The sequence below is a fragment of the Phragmites australis genome, chromosome 15 (assembly GCF_958298935.1).
Source record: "Phragmites australis chromosome 15, lpPhrAust1.1, whole genome shotgun sequence".
Taxonomy (NCBI): domain Eukaryota; kingdom Viridiplantae; phylum Streptophyta; class Magnoliopsida; order Poales; family Poaceae; genus Phragmites; species Phragmites australis.
The window spans coordinates 4,294,506-4,316,807 of NC_084935.1; the positions used below are offsets into that span (position 1 = coordinate 4,294,506).

Consider the following 22,302-nt stretch of genomic DNA (forward strand, 5'->3'; position numbering starts at 1 on the left):
GCCGAAGCACTGATAAAATAATAAAATTCATTTCTAGACGTTTGTTGCAGCACTGTAATTTTGTCTGCTACATGTTAGGGACATGTAGTCTTACATGCAACAGCTCTCATTAATTATAGACCATCCTCATATAACATCCATTCACCTAAGCAACTAGTGCAAGGGGTAATTTCGAAGATTTTCTATTTATGCAAATTTAGATGTATGGTTTATGTGTCAATACTGCTACCACAACGAACAGCTATGGGACCTTTGAGAAAAGTTGGAATATGTCAGTTATGAGACTGTACATATAATCCGATACTTAGAACCAACAACTGAAAATCTGCATACGGCCTGTTTCGCTGACTGCATTTTTAATGAAAATAATTTTCCATTATTAGGGGGAGGAATTACACCCTTGGATGAAAAATGCCGAAAAATTATTTGGCAGGCCGAAGAAATTACGGCACATGATCCTCGCACTAGTGAAGCAAATGATGAAGTACATGAAATTATCAATTTGCAAAAATTATCAAAGGATTTGCCTGATCATTTTTGTGATTTGAAGAGCATGACTAAGTCGTATGAGCCTGCACGTTATTACCAAAAGAAGGTACCCATCATCTTGTCCTAGGAGCTCCGATAAATAATAAAAGGATAAGAAATTTAGTTTCTCAAGTCCCAAATAGCTGGAGACGTCCAGTGAAAGTGGAAAATAAAAGCTTACCATAGCCGATCACAAAAATACCCCCCCCCCCCAAAAAAAAAGAAGGGGAGCCAATTAAGACCTGACGGTGGTATGAAATCTCATAAAGTAGGCATATCGGATTTGAATATTCTCATGCAAGAGGAAACCAGCGAAAATACGCGTGCTAAAATTAACGCTGATAAACTAAATGACCTTGCTCCAACAGTAAGAAATCATGAAGAGCAAGAAGAAGCACCTGAAAGTGCAACCTATGATAAAATAGTAATAAACTTTGTGAATCCAGGAGAATCCTGAAATAGCCACAATAGTTGACACATACTTTGCAAATAAAATTACCACGGTTATAGATCATGACCAGATTGAGACTGCATCGCTCATTCAATATAGAATGAGGTCAGATTGGGAAGATTAGCAGAAGGCAATAATAGTTGAACTGTTATCCCTGAACAAAATAGAGGTTTTTGAAACAGTATGCCGCACACCTCCCCACATTAAACCAGTGTGATATAAGTGAGTTTTTTTTCGTAAGAGGAATGAAAGGAATGAAATTATGAGGTACAAAGCATGACTGATTGTGCAAGGTTCCACTCAACGATCAGGCATTGATTACGAAGAAATCTATTCCCCGATGATGTGTGGCATTACCTTTAGATATTTGATCTCGATGGCAGTCAATCTGGAGTTAAAAATGAAGCTGATGGATGTTGTGACCGTATATCTTTTTGGGAGCCTTGATTCGGATATTTATATGAAGGTACCAGAAGGAATACGAATGCCGAATCAGGATAGAGGAAATAGACACCTTTACTACGTACAATTGAAGAAGTCGCTATATAGGTTAAAACAGTCAGATAGAATGTGATACAATCGTTTGAATAATTTTTTCGAAAAATGAGGCTACATAAATAGCACATATTATCTTTGTCTATTCATAAGAAGGTCCTATAATGGATTTTGTATAATATCTATGTATGTAGATGATCTGAATATCATCGATACGGAAGAAGAAATAAAGAAAGCAAGCTCGTATTTGAAGTCTGAATTTAAAATGAAAGATTTGGGTAAAAACAAGTTTTGCTAGAGCCTGTAGCTATAGCATGTGGCAGATCGAATCTTTGTACATCAGTCAAACTACACTCAGAAAAGTGTTAGAGCGGTTTGGTTTTGAAAAATCATTTTTCGCTAAAATCTTTATGGTCGGAAGGTCATTGCAAGCAGATCAAAATTTCTATAAACCTAGAGAAGAGGGGGAGGAAGTATTGTGACCGGAATTTCCATACTTAAGTGCAATAGGTGCGCTGATGTATCTGGCTAATTGCACTATACTAGATATAGCATTTATAGTAAATCTACTTACACGATACGTGCGGAGTCTACTAAAAGTCATTAGAAGGGTTTGAAGGATATTCTGTGTTACTTGCAAGGTAGCAAAGATCTGAGTCTGTTGTACAGAAATAATCAGGACCTAAGTCTAGTTGGTTACGTAGATGTTGGGTATCTGTCAGACCCGCATACAGCGAAATCATAGATATGCTATATTTTCCTAGGTAGCGGAACTGAAATATCCCGGAAATCGTCAAAGAAAATTTTTATATCTACTTCAATAAACCACTCAAAAATAATAGTTTTATATAAAGCCGTATGAAAATGCACATGCTTTAGAACAGTGATCAATCATATCTGGCAGTCATGTTGTTTAAACACTACTAACATCCTCATTATTATCTATAAAGATAATATTGCATGTATTGCACAAGTGCAATAGGGATATATAAAAATCAACTTAACAAAGCATATCAACCACGAGTTCTTTTATACTCATGAATTGCATAGATTGAATAAAAATAAAGGTAATGTGTACCAAATCATATGAAAATTTTACAGATTTATTCAGTAAGTCTCTTCCTGCATCTAGTTTTGAAAGATGTGTTCATGACGTTAGGATAATGAGACTTAGAGAATTAAGAATATAATCTAGCTCTAAATATTGTGAGATATGAAAATTAAGAATATATTTTTTAAAAAATATGCCGAAAGAAATAAGAGATAACCGCTATCTCTTATTGTTGGAGATATCCGTAAAAGGCTAGAAGCCAATAACCCAAGTCCCAACAGGCTACAGGCTACAGGCTACAGGCTTCAAGCCATCGAGGCATAGACAAAAGACATTGAGCCCAACACAAATTTGGTTTCTTCGGTTTTCAGCCGATTTATATAAAGAAACTGAACACAGGAAAACCATACTTTATGTCTCCCTAACTGAAAACAACCGTGCTGTCAGGTTCGGTTCGGTTTTTTCAGTTCGGTTATAAGTGCACAGTCATACTAGCTTCCCTTCCGCACGCGCCCACCCGTGCTGCGTGTTGCACGGCAATTGCGTAACTCATGATAAGCTGTGCGGCCTCCCACCTCCATGGGCCGTGGCAAGCAGCGACCCAGATGCCCGCCGCGGAGCTTTTTATTTCTATATTTTAAAAATAAAAAGTGCAAAACTAAGTGTCAATTTGATTTTTTTTATAAAATAGGTTATTGTCACCCGTCACCCTTCCAACAGACAATTGGTTTAATAAAATAAAGACATCACCCTTCTAACAAGCAACATGTTAAAAATTAAAAAAAAAACATTACGCTCAATTACTCTCAAAATTCAAAACATTATTAAAATAATCATAAAAAATTCTGAAACAAAAGCATGTTCCAGAGGCATTGGCAAAAGACCCTTAGCCCAACACAAATATGGTTTCTTGGGTTTAAGCCGGTTTACATAAAAAACCGAACAAGGGAAAATCATACTTTCAGTCTCCCGAATAAAAATCGATCTGATGGGTTCAGTTCGGTATTTTGGCTTGGTTTTTCTAGTTCGGTTACAGAGGTGTGTTTGGTTAAGTGGATCTTTCTCATCCTAGTTCAGTGAATGTGTAGAATCTCGAAAAAAAAAAACTTATTTGTTTATCTGTATCTACTGTTACAGTCTAGCCCGGTAGATGCAATAATACGGTCTTATCCTGACCCGGGGAGTTTCACTCCGTAGTCTGGCTCGGTAAATACAAACTTTACATTCACTCATGCAGACGGATCCACTTATCAGTATCACGAAATCATCTTCATATGAGTAACCAATCATAATCTCAAATCTTATATCTACTCAGACGATCTTAGATTCAAACATTCAGTCAACCAAACAGAAACTCATCTCAACCTGTCTAAACAAATACAACTAACCAAATACTCTTCCTTCAACAAATATAACTTAATTTAATATGCTTATATGATATAGCTATACAAAATCTCATTTAAAGGATCAAACACACCCCAAGTGCACAGACCCACTTGCTTCCGTTCCGCGCCCGCCCGCCCGCCTGCGGTGTGCTGCACGGCAATTGCGTGACCGCGTGATTCGTTCGGTGCGCGGCAAGCTAGCGAGCCAAGAGGGCGGCCGCTCGCGATGGGGAAGGCGAGAGGTTCACCAGCCCGCCATGGGCACACCGGGGTGCCGGGAGTTCGGCGCTTGGGCCCATGAGGGACGCAGTGGCGGGATGGCTCTGACGAATCGGATTCTGTAAACGGATCAGGAATTGAGCTGGAAAGGACACATGGTGATGGACAAGCGGAGAAAGGAACGGCAGCTTCGGGGTACAGATCGTATGTATACCCAGAGGCCAGAGGAGCATGAGTTAGGCCGCCTGATCCTCAATTCTCCCCTAGTTTAATTAATGTCAATCACAAGTTCATACAGCTACAGATCAGGAACTATAGTAGCAGCGGTAGCCTGTAAAGAGCAGAATTCAGACATCACACAACAACCAGATCTAAGCGTCCAGAACGAGCACAAAGGAGGATTTGCATTACACTGAATCATGCTAGAGCTAAAGAATTCAACATAATTCAGTTTGCCGGGGGGGGGGGGGGGGGGGGGGAAAGTGGGGTGGGAGCAACCTTCTGAGTCCATACCAAGGCTGAAAAGAACAGCAGAATCGATCTCGCCAGGTTTTGGTACGGCTTGAAACATATTTAGAAGACTGCTATGCACAAGAAGAAATACCAACAAATTAAAGGATCTAACTTCAACCAGACAGAATGTAGCACATAATATCATACGATCACAGTTCAAATCCGGTGTTCTCACCTTTGAGGTCTGGACATTGCGAGCGCACATACTGCGTCGCTCTAAATCACCTCTAGTTGCAAAAGGACCAAGGGCAGTTTTGATTTCCCGCAAACCAAACCCTCAGACAAAATGAATGCTAAGACAAGTATATTGAGCGAAAGGGGGAAGCTCACATCTTCCATCATATCCCACCACCTACTTACACACCTTCATTCACAGCAAAAGGATCGGATCTTTGGAGTTAGTATTCGTGATGCTCATAGGAGGCGTCGTCGTTAGTAGCCCCGAGAGATGAGGCGGCTGCCTTGTCCAAAAACCACACCAGCTTCCCATCTGTTGGGTGAACCATTCTAGCGGGCAGCGCTGCAGGAGCATCAGGACCTTCAGTATTGTCAGAAATTGCTAAATGCAAGGCCTTTGCTTTGTCTTCGCCCGTGGCCACAATTACTATGTTGGATGCTGAGTTTATTACTGGAAGAGTGAAGGTGATCCTCTCAGGTGGAGGCTGTGGAGAGTCAGTGATGTAGGTGATCCAGTCGTCTTTCAGCTCGAGGGCAGGGTGGTTAGGGAACAGTGAGGCCACATGTCCATCGGAGCCCATGTCCAGGAGAATGAGATCAAACTTGGGGCAGTCATTGCTCTCTGAGACTCCAATTATGCGAACCTTGACCAGCTGCCTGATAACGAATTCATAGTCTGTTGCTGCGTCCTCCACCGTGGCATTGTCATTTATGGAATATACATGGCCATTAAGAATAGGTACCTATAAGACCATTCAAATACAACAGATAGTTTACTTGGCATAAGAATGTGTTGCAAAGACAAAGATGGTAAAAATCCTATTCAGTCATTTGCATCAGCATCAGGATCATAAAGTGAACTAACAGCCACAGCTTATTCAGTTTCCTTCTTGGTGCCAAAATAAACTAAACATTGGAATCATTGTCGCTGAAATGGCACGGACAGGGGAATAAATGAAACAGATACATACAATCAAAGACTCGAAACAGCAGACTCCCCCCCCCCCCCCCCTACCAAAAAAAAGAGGCACAGTTTCAATAAGGATTTCAGATGCAACTAACAGTCTTCCGTCTAAAGGTCTCTAGAGAATTAGTTGAGGCCACGAACTAGGCAAAAACAATGGGGACGAGCTCAATGTTGAAACAAAACCACAGAAGGTTATCCAGAATTTGTGTTAGGCTCCTTGAACAACATAACATTCTAGCGTAGAAAAATGGAGCCAAGCGGGCTCCACATATCATGGGAATGGTGCAAGCAGGAGACCTGCGAGAGGCAGTAATCCTGTTGCAATAATGGTTAAGGCAGTCACGGGAAGCTATTGAGAGGTGTGGTTGGTGCCCGGCGCTTCTGGAGTAGTTGAACATGGAACTATTAAAGCAGTAGTTAGGCAGCCTTAATCGCACCCACCCCCAAGTGGACAAAGGATATTGCATGATCTGAAACCTGAAAAATTAGACTGAATGATAAGTCATACTAGAACATGAATAATCAAAATGATAAATTAGACTACCTCGTGTAGCACCCATCCAGACCAACAGTCAGTGTCTAAATGTTAGCAAATACTTTCAACTGCATTAACATTTTTTACTGTAAAAGGAAAGGAAAAGGGATAATGCCAAATGAGAACAAAGGCAGGAGACTGCATGGTAGCAACACAGATTTCGAGTTAAGGCGCATTATATACCACAACTCTGGGCCTGCTCTTTCTTTGAACATATCATTGCAATAAAGAACATGCGATTTTTTATTATCTACAACTCCCACTGGCTGGTCCTTTTGACACCTATATTTAAGCCTATTTTCTTTCAAGCCTGAAATGAGAAGTACCAAATACTCCTAACATCTGGTTGAAACAAAATGAGAACAAAGGCAGGAGACTGCATGGTAGCAACACAGATTTCGAGTTAAGGCGCATTATATACCACAACTCTGGACCTGCTCTTTCTTTGAACAAATCATTGCAATAAAGAACATGCAATTTTTGATTATCTACAACTCCCACTGGCTGGTCCTTTTGACAACTATATTTAAGCCTATTTGCTTTCAAGCCTGAAATGAGAAGTACCAAATACTCCTAACATCTGGTTGAAACAAAAAAAAAGGTAGAAATCCACAGGTTAATCATACAATCCTAGATAATTGATTGAGTACCACGTTCATAAAATTTATATGGTAGTATTTAATAACATGCAGTCCACGCCACAAACAAATAACCAAAACATCCAGATCTTACAGAGCTAGATAAACTAATTCCACCCTTTTATCTATTTTATCTGTTATAAGAACAAGAAATATGATGAAGTCTGTGCTTGCTTTGTAGACTCATACAATCTTACTCTCTCACACTTTTTTCATGGTTGTAGTCTCAAGGAGGTGGACAAGGATAACATAAAGCCAAGTTCCTTGTAACTGAAGGTTAATTTAAGAGCTCTTTTACGGTGATCCATACTACCTAGAGGTAGAAAGTAGTATAAATCTAATCCGACGATCCACGTAATTGAATATTTTGGTAATTGTGGCAATTTTGTTAAAATTACCCACCATGCTTTTGCTAATAGAAAGATCGACGCCGCAAACGTCGGATCGCTAACCCTAGCCGATGGGTAGCAAATGAACTCTCATGCCGAATGCAGATTAAAATGTTAAAACAGCAATGAAATATTACTTTATTTAGAGGCATATAACTGTAGTTAATTACTTTCATGTCATGTATTTTTCTCCCCAAAATAACCCTAATACTACCATACTACTCACATATACTACCTATACTACCGGTGAGAAATGATTAGTGTTCTGACTAATCTGAACCGTTGCCCGTTGGACTTTAAAAATAAATGGCCCATATTAATTTTGGACCACCATAAAATTTCTCTAATTTAATGCTCTAAAAAGTGGAGATGAAATAACAGTTTTAAGACTGGTAAATAATCACACCAATGATTATTTCCACGATGAAGCAACAAAATATCACCCAGAAAAATGAAGCAAATATCAAACGCAAACTAGCATCAACACTTCACCATCAAACACTGGACAGGAAAAAAGAACCCCTCAATAGCGAAAAGCCCCACCAGAAAAAAAGAACCCCTCACCAAAAGGTCTGACTTCCGATCCCCAAAACACATAGCATTTCAGGTTGCAAAGGGCAAACCATACTCGCTTCAGCTGTTAAACTTGTGCACAAGAGTCTGTTAACTCATCATACGTTAGTGAATAAACTTTCTTTATTTTGGTATGCTGAGGGGGAAATAATATTAGTGGAAGCAACATGTAGAACCATCAGTATATAGGATCTCCTGCAAGATACAACCACCATCTGGTTGGTACATAATAATAAACAAAAAGAGAAGCCAAATCAACTCAAATTTGAACAAAACATAACTTAGATGACAGATATCAACAAACAAAAAAAACAAAAAAAACAAATTCTAATAAGCAAAAACATGGAATTTCTGTATAAGCTTATTTTAGGCTGCACTGTAGGAGAAAAAGAAAGGTTTCTTCAATTCACAAACCTTGGAGAGGAATCCTTCTTTTGTTAACTTATAGTTACTCTCTGCATGGTTCTTTGCTACCGCGCGTTCATCAGACCAGAAGATGTACCATTTGGACCAATCCAGGGTTTTGTTGTATGGTGCTTCACAAAGTTTCCTTTTAGTAATTGAAAGAGTGAAACTTCAGATATAGGAACGTGTACTGTGTTGACAATTCTTGTGCATAATCAAATATAATATATTAGCTAAAAAAGATGAGGAAATAACATTACCCCAAAAAACTGACAAGGGGACCTCCAGATAGGGCAATTGCAAAGTATCCCCTTTCTTTGACAGAAATTTCTGAAACTTGTGAGATGTACTCAGCCAGATCTGTTGAGATCTCATCTGAACTCTCAGAAACCCTTATTTCACTATTCATTTTTGGCTCATATGTGGCAGCCGTTTCTCTTTCCATTGCTACTTGGGTCTAGAACTCTATATGAAGTTATTGTTGCACCAAAATTTCCCTGCAAAAAAGAAGTAGCAGTACATTAACAACAGGTAGATCTAGAAGAGGCGATCAAGTTTATGTATATAACATTAGAATAGAAGAAAACTTGAAACATGGACTCTAGTGCTTTAGCTTCTACATCTATAATGCCTAAATAAAAATAACGTCTTTGGTCAGAGTGTTAGAGTATATCTCTGATATTACTCCACACTTATTGCAGAAATATTATTCTCTATTTACTGCATTCATTGTAGATTTGTACAGCTATAATTGTGATCCTTAATGGATCATTATAGCCCCTGTAATCACTCCTTTATGAGTATAAGTATATGCAGCCCTGCAGCCTTTTGCCGTGTGCGGCATTGCTCTTCTCCTCTCTCTCTCACTCTTTCACAGAGCATAAGAAAACTTCAAACAAAGATTCTAGTGCAGTCTCTAACTTCTATATCTCTAATGCCACAATAAAAATAACACTTTTTTCTTGTTTCTGGCTAACAAGTCACCGAAATGTTGGAAAAAGGAGGATAATCTATCATATACCTCGGCGTTATCTCAACTTATCCAACCTAATATCCTAAGAGTGATTGACCCACTGACTTAACACTATTGAAGCATTACATAGTCACCACCAGCCAATCTAAGAGAAATGGTGACAGCAACGAGCTTTTGCTTATCTTCTTAATTGACTAGACACTTCCAACATGACGCATTAACTCCAAAATGATGAAGTTACCCTGCAATAGAATATTACAATAGGATGCTTCTTTCTAGAATGCAGGAGTGAAAATCGAGAAAACTGGACAGATAACATAAATGCATCTAGAAACTGGTATGATGATTCTTTTTGTTGCATTCTTTTATATGTTATCCTTTTCCAGGTGTTTGCACTTCTAAATATTTCCGGTATAACCACCAACTTGCTGGTGGTAAATAATGAAAAAGCTAGTCCTACATTTTGTAGACCTTGGCCAAAGGCCCATAAGGAATAAGTTTTCAAGGAAAATTTTTGCACGCAACATTAAAGAACATAAAAAAATTGAACATGTATGATTACATCACGTCAATTTGTGGGGTCATAAATTTGCTGAGTAATATGATTGTGACAGTAATCTAGATGGATTTGCTAACCCACAAGAAAGAAGGTACAATTTGGGGGATCTATTATTGCCTTAATTTATTATAGCTTTGACGTTCCAGTATGAATTTTCGGGGAAAGGAAGTCTCCTATTGCTGGATAGGAAGTCTCCTGGCTGCATCTTGCACGTTAACAGCTGAAACCCAATCCTAATCATGGTTGGACGGGTAAAACAGACTATCACACAAATAAGCTCAAGAACATCTTGGCATAACGACATATCCAACATTCAGCTGCGAATGACCTCTTCTGAATAATGAAGTAATGAACCAAGGTTCCAAAGCCAATTATAAAACTCAAACTGAGACAGTAAAACTACATGAATCATGCTGCTTTAAGTTCAAAGCATCAGATTATAGGCTTAATCACAAAATTTAAACTTCCGAAGAAATTATACTAGATATAAAAGCAAATTTGCATAGCAGAAAGAGAAAACTCAGCATTACACACAGGGGCATACAGGCAGTAGCACGAAATCAAAGAACATAAAATTGCAAATAAAAGAAGAGAAGCTGCCTCTCTTGTTTTGCTGGTGAATGGAGAAAGCTGAACATCTCTGGACCAGAATTGGGAGAAGAGCAATAAGGAATAGGGCAGTTGCAACTGAAAGCTCTAGCAGCCATCATTTGAGTTGAGACCAGTTCAAAGATTCCAAGCTTTTTTTTTTAGAATCCCAACAAAAGCACTCAAATACAACTTTACTGCTAATAAAAAGTAAAAGAATCAGAAGCAGTGCAGCGGGGCAATCCATTGTAGATGCTGAAGACTGAAAAGCTACTCCTTTGGGCCATTGTTCGCATACCTTTTCCGAGGAAAAGAAACCAAAACAACTCGGAATAAGGCATGGCGGCCACCATTGCAAACCAGCTGGATCAAGAACGCACAAGCACACGCAATTCCTCTCCAAAAACCAAATCTTTAATCAACAAAACCGCATTAACTACCCCCCCCCCCTCCACGGCGACAAACCCCACACTACACAAATCAGTAAGCAGTTCAGCCGCATTTTCCTAACAATGTTCTATCAGGTAGAACCAAGATACGATCCGTCAAGAACAGGAGTAGGAAGAACTGCAGTTCACGGCGGCTGCGCGCCGAATGAATCGCCTCCACCCGGGGAGTACCCAAACCAAGAACCGACACATGATCACAGGAGCGGAGCGAAATCGAGGAGGGCCCGGGTTCCAAGAACTCACCGGAGCTGTGCATTCGCTCGCCCTCTCCTCCTTCCGATGCCGCAAGCGAACAAACGAGGGGAATAAAAAGAAGCCAGTGGAAGCAAGGAAGCACACACACATATGCGCGCACACATATATGCGCATACATGTGTACGATCTTTCGTATTGCGTATATAATTGTTGATAAATAATCTAAAAAGGAAATGATCAAGAAAAGGGTGGACGTCTACATCAGGAGGAGGAAGAAGGGAACGCCTTGTTTTGATCTGATTTCTCTTCTGCTGCGGATTGTGTGCTTCTTCTTTCTTCTTTTTTTATTCCCTTCTCCACCCCTTTTCCTCTGGGTCTGTGAACTCTCCACTCCGGCTACACACTGGACCCGATCCTCTGCACCGGAGAAGACAATGCATTTTACTATTCATATGTTACTGTAGTGACGGTTTTTATATGACCTGTTAGTTTTTATCTCGCGGTTGATCTAGATCCTTATGTATTTTACTGTAGTCATCTGCAATTGCTAGTGCAGTTGCTAGAGGATCTGATCGGATATAGATGGCTTTATCCTATTATTTTAGGGGATTAAATTTGGATACTACTAGTGTCCGGACGTCCGATCTAAACATAGTATCGGATAGTTACCAACCGTTAGATCAAAGGAGCAAAATAGACAGCTGCTCTCCGATCAAATGATTCACTTGGACGCTGCAAGATTTATTAGTGAGCTGCGCTTCTGATCTATGCCTCCCATCTCCATTTCTTCCTCCTTCCTCGCGCTCCCCACCGCTTGTCGTTGTCGAATTCGACGCACTTGAGCCGTGTTGCCTCAAGATCCTATGGTTCTGAGCCGAGTAACCTTCAGATCCGGTGATGCTGGTGCTCCTCTTGAACCACACCGTTATGGAGGACACCGTCGCGTCGAACCAGCTCGATGCTGCCATCTGTCGTCGTCCTCTTCATCGACCAGGAGCCGGTGCTTCTTCTAAAGACATCGCCACTGGATCTCCATGCAACACCACGTTGCCGTCTACCTCGTAGATTTAGCCGCGTACACGTAGAAGAAAACCTGGAGTTAAAAGCCATTCTCATTAGATGAATCTGAGCTAGGCAATGTAGCATTGAAAGTTAATTAACACAACATCAAAAAAGAAATAATGCAACATCGAATAATAATTTGTGCAACATAAAAAAAGTCATTGCAACATCAAAAGATATTTACTGTAACATAAAAAGGAATCGATGCAACATTCTAAACGAAGGATTGCAACATCGTGCAATATTAAAAAAGATAGTTGCAACATCAAAAAGTATTCACTGCAAATAAAAAATGGATCGATACAACATTCTAAACTAAGGACTGTAACATCATGTACAAAATGAATCACTGCAACAAATTAAATCGAAGGACTGCAACATTCTTATCACAAAGGAATAGGAGAAGACAACTGCTATAGAAAGGTGTTTTGCCATATAAAGGAGAGGTCTTCGCTACCACACTCGTTGAGGTGCTCAGAGCAGGAGGAGTCACAGCTACTACTGGAGGAGTCACCATTGCCGCACTCGTTGAATGGCGCGGACAATACCCGGGCCACCGAGCTCCCAACCTCGCTCCCCCTGCCTCATCACCCATGGCCCTATGGCTCACCTCGCTCCCCCTGCCTCATCACTCATGGCCTTATGTATCACCTCGTATTGGGCTATTAGATCCACTACCACGAGCTTGATCCACAAAGCTCGAGTTGGTCCGTCGAACGAGCTAGCCGATGGATGTAGTGTTGCTGTCAAATATGAGCCAATTTGAAAAGGGAGAGGGATGAGACGAAAGGAGGGGAACTGGATTGAGCCTGGGGAGCAGGATCTGGAAGTGGAGCGATGGTTGAGGGGCGGTACGGCAGGAGGTCGGATCAAGTTGAGGTAGTGGTGGCGAAGACGATCAGAGCAAAGTGATGGGGGTGAGGCTGTGAGGGGCGACACGATAGATGCCAATGATTGAGAGTGGGCTAAGCTAATTATTGATGATAGGTTGCGGGCTGAAAGGGCCGTTCGATACGTTGAACTCCCGAATATTATTTATATTTCCGATTAAATTTTGGTTATGTCCATCTGTCGAGCTGCCTCGCACGTGCTGCCCTCATTCTTATCGCAACTCCAGCATCCCCTACCTGCCTGCCTCATCAGTCATCTCCTGGTAGACTACCCCTTAAGCTTCCCATATACTTCCGTTAACATTCTCTAGACATCATTAGTAGAAAAAAATTAATGATGTGATTTGTGCTTTTATGCTTTCTTGTTCCATCTGTGCTGGCTCTTCCGCTAAAATTTGTCTAGAGTTTCTTTCCTTCTTTATGTGGAAGCATCTACCGGAGGTTAAAGAAGAAGGGCTTGTCAGTTGCCATCTTGCTGATCCAAGTTGCAGGGGCGCCTGCGGTCCTCCTCATCTTTTTGGAGAAAACGATGGAGCTCCCTGTCTTCATCTGCAACTGACCATGGAGGAAGGTCCATGCCTCTGAGGCTCTGATGCTACCCTAGCCCAAATCTTTACAGAACTACAATTACAATGTGGCCGCTTGGTTCATGATCAGTTGCAATTTGCAGGAGTACTGGTCATTTTTATGTGAGTTGAGATCATGAGGCATGCGTTGGATGAGGATAAAGATGCTGCCACTTGCACAACACATATTGGGAGCATGTACTAAAGGATCCCAATTTGAGGATGGTTTGATAGCATGTACTACCTCAAAATGATTCATCGTGAGGCCATCTTGGGATACATGTTAAACTATTTATCACGTGTCCGGTAGTCCGCTCCGTTTCGTCTCGTGTGTTCGATATTAACCTATTTATTTTTTAAGGATACATACAGATATACATCACGGCACCTATCTTACTCACATCATACAGATACGTGTCTTTTACATACTGTAAGAATATGTTGAAGGGCTTAGACCCTCAGTGCGTGAGAAACATGCACACGTGTATACCGACCATTTGCCCAGAATCTATTCCCGGTAGTGAAGTGCCTGGGATTGGAGCGGGCTCGATCGCATGCTAGCGACTTGCCAATCGAGCTGACGCTCGATCTCACTACTGACATATTTCCAGTGCATCTATGGTTTGCAGGCTGAAAATGGTCGACACAAAATTGCTTCCATCTTTTGCATAGCATGTTGTGAGTTGTGACATCATCCTCGTGGTGTCCGCCGCCAAGTTTAGATCATCTCCAATTATATTCCCTTCCCGATTCTTTTTCCCGTTCTCATTCCCTTTATTTTCTTTTTTCTCCGACAGCTTCCCTTCGAAGGAAATCACGAAGAGAAAATAGAGAGAATCCTGTCCTGGAGTGAATGACTTTAAGAATTTCTTCGTGACGGAAACCGTGAAGAGAAACCGTTAGAGCGCTGAAAAGAACGAAAATCTCTTCATGACAGTATTTTCGAGGGAAACGGTTTGCCTTACCGAAGCCTCAGAGTTGTGTGCCTTACCAATTGGCCAAAAACGATTTCATGTCTGCAACGTGTCATTCTCAAGCTTACGTGCTTCTACGTACCGCTTAGTTTAGAACATGAAGCCCTTGCTGCCTTAGCAGAAGCAATGTGTGATTTCACTTCCTTCCATTTGATTGGGCAATGCCGAATTTCATAGAACCATCGGTTGGCTTACTGGTAGCGGCAAGACGACAATTTTCCATGGCCAGACATCATGCAGATGCCCTCCAATTCTGGAAGCTCGACAACCAAACACTGATCACACAACCCAACAGACACAAGATAGGGGCGAATCAAGCAATGCTTAGGGCACACAGAACCTGTTTCTGATAAGAGAGATTGCGTTGGAGGGATATGATGTGTGACCCCCAATAATTCTTGGCCATATCCATCGCTATCAGCAATACTGTTGTCTATTTATGCACAGGAAACGGCTGGCTCTGGGGCAGGTAAAGTGCTCCAGGAAGAAAAGGGCATCTACAATGATGAAGATAGCAGCTATCTTATAGTTAAGAGAGTACATTTTTTAATATTATGTTTAATAGGAGTTTTCATACCTTACAGAAGAGAGAGAAATAAATATTAGTTTTTTTTAAAAAAAGAGATAAAGAACTAATACTTACAAGTCATCTCAGTAGCTCTCTTCTATGTGAGATTTGAAGAATTATGAACAGTAAAACACGTATAAATTTTAAAAAGTATAATCTTTTAGCTAAAAGAGAGTAGCTATCTAAAATCATTAGAGATGCCGGAATAAGTAGGGTAGAAGGTTTGTGGCCTGTCACTCTGACAATTTTGGGCAAACAGGAACTCATTATTGCTTCACCTAGATTTGCATAAGCCACAAAATTCTTCAGTGCAGTATCTCCCATTTCTAAGCTGATCCAAATGTCCTATAAGGATGGAGACTTTTTATGTTGCATAACGGTTAAAAGAAATCACTTTAGGATTCATCATGCAATCAGGCAGCTACGATGGTAAATCACTACTAAACCTTGGTTTTGATATCGTAGCACACCTTCTAAGTAACAAGCCACCCATTTAACAAACTTGCTGGGCTAATTGTGGTAGTCTGGTGCATAACAACAGTGTTCTGGACTCGATAACGTGAAGCAAAACTTAAATTGGAAGCTGCCATTTCAGATCAAAACCTTTTTTTGACTTGCTTGTCCTGTGCACACATCTTTTTCGGTTGCCACTCATTGAAGCACTGGTTGGGTGCATCAAACTATGGCAACAGAGCCAAGGGGCCAAGGGGCCCAGAACCCCATAGTTTTTATTATCTCCAGGTGAGATGGTGTGGATGATATCAGCTTGATCCAAGATTGGTCCATGAGATGAGAACTCACAAAAAGTGGAACAAGTGCACACAAACCAAGTGTATAAAGTCACATAGAAAAAGAGCCCTTACCAGCCTGATAGAAATCAGAGAAAGGCACATGTCTGCATGTGTGCACCGTGATCCTTCAGCTGTTTCTGCTCATCCCGGCAACCTCCAATTGCCGACCTAAATTCTGACGTGACTCATAGCAACCAAGCAGATATGTAAAACAATATTAATTTCAGTGAATGGAAATCACTGTTGATCGTATTGAAGTTCATGCACTCAAGCATATTGGAAAAAACATTTTCATGAAAAGAATTAAGAGAAACAGATAACATTCTTTAGCAAGAGGTAGACCAGTTAGTTTTGGACAGTAGCAGAGTTCCAGTGCTTTCTACGAAAACAAAACTAGGGTGTACATAAGCTTCCTCTCAACAACGCGGTAAATTAAAAGATGTGAAATGGTACATTATTTATGCTAATGCAATGCGAGATGTTGCACTAAACATCACCAGAGTCACCAGTCCATGAACCAAAAAATAAAACCATACGAAGCCTCTCAGCTAGGAAAAATATAATTGTTGGATAGCCACTCATAACGACCACCACAATTATAAATAGGCTCTTGATGATGTTTCCCTTGCCATGATCATCCGTTCCAACCGAACTGGTACATAATTAAAAAAAAAAACAATAACATAGTTGTAGAAAGATGTGCAGGCAGTTTCCAAAAAAACATTTTAAGCAAACAGCACAAACTTTTAAACCCTTAATTTCCATGTGCAATGATTCAGATTTCTGCTGTGGGCAATGATTCAGAACTCTGCTACTTTTAAACCCTTAATTTCCATGTGCAAACTGGAATCAAACTAGGGCAGCAAGCATACCAAACTGCATGAAAGGAGCAAAATTCATGATATACTTGGTCTTGGCCTCTAGGAAGAGAGCATGTACAGATTGTACACGGACTGAGAGAAACTACTGCATAAAGGTTGAAACAACATGCCATGTGCAAATGATCATTTGCTATCTTGCGTACAGACAAGAAGCCAGGAACAGGATCTGAGAAATTTGCCCAGTTGATTGTGATACCATTCCTGCTAAACAGTATAACTAGGTTATAGACCAATCCTAAAATTCCTAGAGCAATCTCCCTCCATCAATATGCCCCCCTGTAATGTCCTGAGGGAAAACACATCGGGAACTGCTGTATAGTATGACTCCCATTTATCGTGTTATATGATGCCTGTTTATCCTGATGCTTCAAGATACCAGTGGGCCTATAGTAGTGCTGCCTCTATCAAACATAGTCGCATATGCTTTGAGCACTTGCAACTTCATAAACATGGTAATTAGGGTCTGTTTGGCAGAGCTCCAACTTAGAACAAAATATGTAGGTAGCTGTCGCTGCTGTGCCAGGGGGGGGGGGGAGGTGAAAGAACAGGAAATAGAGTAGCACTAGAACAGAATGGAATATGCTCTGGTCATTCGAATATGTATCAGAAAACCAGCATTATAGTACTAGACTACTAGTGTAAGTGTCAGTGCAACCTTGGCAACACATAATGAGAGAGTTTTTTCAGAATACATATTCCATAGCATGGAACATGGACCTGAGCACAACAGCTAATTTCATTTCACAGTGAAAGGTCCATAAATGGAACTAAAGCCACAAGTCAAACAAACAGATTTGGGAAAATGTAGCCAGGGTGTTGCCATGATGTTATTCTGCAGCAGATTGGACCGCTCGCAAATGAAAAGGAATAAAACGATTCTAATGTGAGCTAATTTTTTGCAGGCAGAGAGGCACGATCACGTTGGATAAGGAACAACAAGCAAGGTTACTAGCTTTTGTATATTTTACTGTAGACTTGAATGTATCTAAATTTTACCATTATCCATTCCTAGCAAAGAGTAGATCCAGGATTTTTGGTATTAGTAAATAGTGCACCTTGTCTTCCATGAAGCATTAGGTATTTACTTGACTAAGTATCTGAATTCAACCGTATATTATTTTGAATGTGGCAATATTTAAAGTATCTTATCTATGCAATTGCTTCAATGCACTAAAAAACGACAAGCTGGCAAATTTGAAGAAAATTGCATGAAAAAGTATTACGATACCAAAATTTCTACAAGTCTGACTCGTTTACCAGTTACTAGGAATCAATGCTAATCCACTAGTACTGGTTCATAAAACTGAGACAAGTTGAGTAATCCAACTCCAGATAAACTACTTGCATTTGAGATAGTCCTAGCCAAAATCTCCAAAAAATTCTACTCACCTAGATTTCTTGACTTGACAGCATATTCAGCATCACAAGGATTCAATTTTTTATCCTTAGAATTTGTCTGACACTTTCATGAAGAAACTGGGCTTTTGAGCACATCTTTAAGTAGAATGGCATAAAAGAATAGATTCTAAACAAAGTTCTGAATATGCATATTGTCTCCTCTGGAAAAACAATTTCATTGCGCTTCTATAATTCAAGTGCGACGAAGTAAGATACAGTGCAGGTTAAAATAACTAACATGAAACAATGGACTTGTCTCCAGCAAAATCACCATCCACACGGCAAATGCTGAAGCAAAGACAGTATCATGCAAAGAGTGATAAAACCAGCATGATTATGAAATTACCCAAAAGTCTGCTTAAGCCCGGAGCATTCGCCGCTTGGGCTTCTTGACAAAGCTCATTCTGAGCTTGTATAACCTCTTGCTCTTCAATCTCATCTTCTCTGGCAAAGTCAGTCTCTTCTTCACCTTCTTCTCCTTCTTCGCTTTCACATACCTCTTGTCAATCTTGTACACTCCCGGCATTACAGTTACACCACGTGCAACTGCCTCCCTGAACAATGCATTTGCACGATCTCCTAAATTGTGCCTAGCCAGCTTCTTGATCAGCAAGCTATAAGACTTTACTCCAGGAGCATGCCCATATCCTTTCATCATACGGAATACCTTGACAGCATGCTCAACCCTCTCAATCCCACATAAAACCTTGATGAACCCATAATATGCCTTCCTATCAAGTTTATCTCCAAATCCTGCAGATCGCATCCATGTCATCATCTCATCCCCTTCTGAAATCCGGGCAGCTTGATACAAACTCCTGATGAGCACCAAGTACGTGTCAGCATCCGGCGAGCATCCCCACTCACCCATTCGCCGGAAAAGATTCATGGCATCCTCCGTCTTGCGAATCTTACAAAGATTTGTGATCAGCACCCGGAATGTCCCTGCATCCCTAGGAATACCACTGGCCTCCATGTCAACCAAGAACTTCTCCGCTTCCACAGGCATCCTCAGCGGGTCCTTCTTGCGACAAAGCCGGCAAACACAATCAAGAACCGCATTGTACACATCTAACCCTGGCTGAAACCCACCTCGGTGTGTCTCACCAATCAACCTTAGCGCATGGTCAAGCTTGCCAGCATTGGCATAACCAGATACCATCAAAGTACAGATATTATCATCAGGGAAGATCTCATTGGCGACCTTCTTGACAGCACGCTCCGCATGCGAGGGGAAGCCCTCAGTGGAAAGCGAGGAGACCAGCGAAGTGAGCGCCTCGCGGGTACGGAGCTGCTCGGGCAATTCATCGAACACCTTGACGGCGTCCGTGGGGCGACCGGCGCTGGCGAGGTGGAGCAGGTAGGCGTCGAGCGTGGCGGGGCCGAGCGCGGAGGGGAACTCCTGGATGAGCGCGCGCACGGCGGGGAAGTCGCGGCGGCGGGCGAGGTGGTGGACGACGACCGCGAGCGCGCAGTCGGAAGGGTGGAGCGAGCGGCGGCGGACGAGGAAGCGGAAGAGGTCAGCGGCGGCGCGAGAGGTGGAGGGTGGGGAGAGGGAGAGTGCCTCGGTGAGGAGCGCGTTGGTGGGGCGCACGTCGGAGAAGTGGAGGAAGAAGTAGGCGTCCGGGGAGGTGACGGGCGGCGGGGTCGTGGAGAGCGTGGCTAGCGCCGAGGCGAGGGAGGAGGCGAGGGAGGTGACTGGGGTAGGGGTGGGAGTGGTGGATAGGTGGCGCAGGAACGGGGAAGGGGAGGCGGCGAACCCGGCGGTGGCCGGATATGGGAGGCGGCGGCGAAGGAGGTGGCTGCGCCACAGTTTGGACCGGAGGAGAGCGGGGGGAATCGGAAGGGTTTTTAAACATCTCCGACTATTCTCTTTATTTCGTTGCCTTCTTGATTCTTTTTTTTTTCTCATTCTTTTTATTTCTTTTTATCTCTAATAGCTTTTTTTTAAGAGAATCGTGAAAGAAAATAAGAGATAATTTTATCCTAAAAAGAATGATCTTGAGAATCCTTTCGTGACAGAAACTGTGAAGAGAAACTGTAAGCGCTGAAGAGAAAAAAAATTCCGTCGTGAAGGGATTCTGAACCCTAAAGAGAAACCGTCAGAGATGATCTTAGAGTCTTTGACTCCGATGTTCAAGTCTAGGCGACGCTAAGGGTATCTCCGACCGCCGATCTGAGATCGGTGGCCAAGATGGAGCCATGACGAACTATATAGACCAGTGATGAACTTTTGCTACTCAGCCAATACAGTAAAACCTGCTCTCTCTCTCTTTTGAGGGGTCTTTTGTTCTCTCTGTAATTTGTAGTACCTTGTTAAGTAAAATAATATACAGTTTAAAAAAATATATTGTCAATTTAGTTATGTAAATTGTTAAAAGGTTCGTAAGCCTGTTTAGTAAAAATGTCATTATAATAAATTAGATTTATGAAATTGGTGAATTTTATTTTTGAATAAGGGGAAACCCACATCCATTTTCCACTAGAAAAATGGAACAAAAACCACAAGCAGTCTCTGAAACTCAGCAACTGTCCTACCAGCAGACCATAGCAACTTACCAAATGTTCAAACATCTAACATCCTAGATGCGTGCCATAATTATGTTTACAACAATTCAACAGCCTTACATATAACTGAACCGAACCCTCCAACAAATGCACAGATATAATTTTTTAGAATCAACTGAGGGATGAGCAAGCCAACCTGAAACAACTTCATTTCTTCAAAGAGATATTACAAGATCAAGCGGCCGACTCCCGTTTCCAGGATACAATAATCTGAGCACACGAGCAAACAACCATAGTAGAAGAGAAAGGGAGCCACAAACCCACAGCAGGTTACAACAACGGCACAAACATACACATGGCACAAATGCACAGATAATGGATAGCCATTAGAAATGCAATAGCTATCCAACGAATGAGGGGAGATAAGGTCCTTCTATGGCCTATACATAGAGAATAAAATGTAAAAATATTTTATATGTCACACTTGCTGAGTAATATTAGCTGATAACAACTTTCTTTAATTTGTATTTACTAGAAAAATAAAGATAGACAACAAAATTTGCCAATGAGAGGGCTGTAAGACACCAGTAGTAGTAGTCAAGGTGCCCTTTGTTCAGATCATCCGGTATCCATCCAGGGCTATGCCATACCGTGGTCACCCCTGCAACAAGGGTAATGATAGCTGAGCTCAAGTAATTGCCAAGAGCAGTGGTGAGCAATGCAGCTGCTGTCAACATGCTCTTCATGGAGTTTGGCGCCTGACCGTGGAAGAACTCCAGCTGAGTAATAATAGCAAAGCACTCAGCCCCAGCAATGACAATGTACTGCGGAAGCTGCCATACAATGCTTAATGGTTTCCCCTCTTGAACACTCTTTAGCCTCTTCATTTCTAAAAGTGCAGCAATTGCCATGGCAAAAATCATCAGGAAACGACCGATCCCAATCCTCTGCAACTCTGTGAGCTCTGCTCCATTTGCAAAGCATGTTCCGGTAGCTGGCACAATTACTTCGTTCACAACAAGAACCCAAAGCGTAGCGCATATCACTTCAAATGAATACAGGGATGCCGGTGGAATGGACAATGAGCCAATCTCAGTGTTCATCACAGTTCCCTGCTGAATAAAAGTGGTGTGCATTTGAGAGAGTGCATTCCCAAAGAGTATTCTAGTTTCCCATATTGGGAGTAAGCAGATTAGTATTTTCAATTCCTCAACTTCAGTAACCATGCATAGTCTCCATGAACTTCGACAACTTCCATTGGCCAAGCTCAGATCAGAAATAACGGCTGCCTTGTCTATGAACCTGGGACAAAATGATGGAATTAGAAAGATGAGAACATAAGTTCAGGATAGCAAGGGAACACCAACTGATATATGTTGCATCCTAAAAATAATAATTCCCATCGGTTTTCACGTTCCAGGAATACCTATTTTGTTATTTCTACAATCACATCATAAGATGCACAAGATACCATTTTGTGGATTGAACATCCTTGAATTCATATATGATACTTATTTTCCAGAAATTGTTAAGTAATTAACAGCTGACCACCATTGACACTATTACTTCAACAG

The 22,302-nt window shown here is 41.4% G+C and overlaps 2 protein-coding genes across 2 annotated transcripts; both read right to left on the bottom strand.

Moving 5' to 3' along the window:
- Positions 1–4,730: 4,730 nt before the first annotated feature.
- LOC133892461 (probable 6-phosphogluconolactonase 2) lies at positions 4,731–11,343 on the bottom strand. The gene is made up of 4 exons (XM_062333257.1): positions 11,139–11,343; positions 8,587–8,823; positions 8,336–8,471; positions 4,731–5,562 (listed from the first exon to the last, which is right to left on the bottom strand). Exons 2-4 carry the CDS (start codon positions 8,769–8,771, stop codon positions 5,041–5,043), a joined length of 843 nt encoding a protein of 280 aa, XP_062189241.1. The 5' UTR covers positions 8,772–8,823; positions 11,139–11,343; the 3' UTR covers positions 4,731–5,040.
- A 4,321-nt stretch (positions 11,344–15,664) lies between these two features.
- On the bottom strand, positions 15,665–21,831 carry LOC133893023 (small ribosomal subunit protein mL104 (rPPR9)-like). The gene is made up of 4 exons (XM_062334000.1): positions 21,379–21,831; positions 20,780–20,802; positions 18,567–20,106; positions 15,665–16,593 (listed from the first exon to the last, which is right to left on the bottom strand). Exons 1-3 carry the CDS (start codon positions 21,829–21,831, stop codon positions 18,579–18,581), a joined length of 2,004 nt encoding a protein of 667 aa, XP_062189984.1. The 3' UTR covers positions 15,665–16,593; positions 18,567–18,578.
- Positions 21,832–22,302: the final 471 nt, after the last annotated feature.

Bases quoted from the DNA above. Each gene is read 5' to 3' on its own strand.
- LOC133892461 (XM_062333257.1), bottom strand. From the start codon at position 8,771: ATGGAAAGAGAAACGGCTGCCACATATGAGCCAAAAATGAATAGTGAA. The intron at 8,472-8,586 runs GTAATGTTATTT...AATTACTAAAAG, and splicing joins CCCCTTGTCAGTTTTTTGGG to GAAACTTTGTGAAGCACCAT. The intron at 5,563-8,335 runs GTTTGTGAATTG...ATGGTCTTATAG, and splicing joins AAGAAGGATTCCTCTCCAAG to GTACCTATTCTTAATGGCCA.
- LOC133893023 (XM_062334000.1), bottom strand. From the start codon at position 21,831: ATGAACACTGAGATTGGCTCATTGTCCATTCCACCGGCATCCCTGTAT. The intron at 20,803-21,378 runs GTATGGCATAGC...GCACGCATCTAG, and splicing joins TTGTTGCAGGGGTGACCACG to GATGTTAGATGTTTGAACAT. The intron at 20,107-20,779 runs GTAAGTTGCTAT...AGAATCAAGAAG, and splicing joins GTTAGATGTTTGAACATTTG to GCAACGAAATAAAGAGAATA.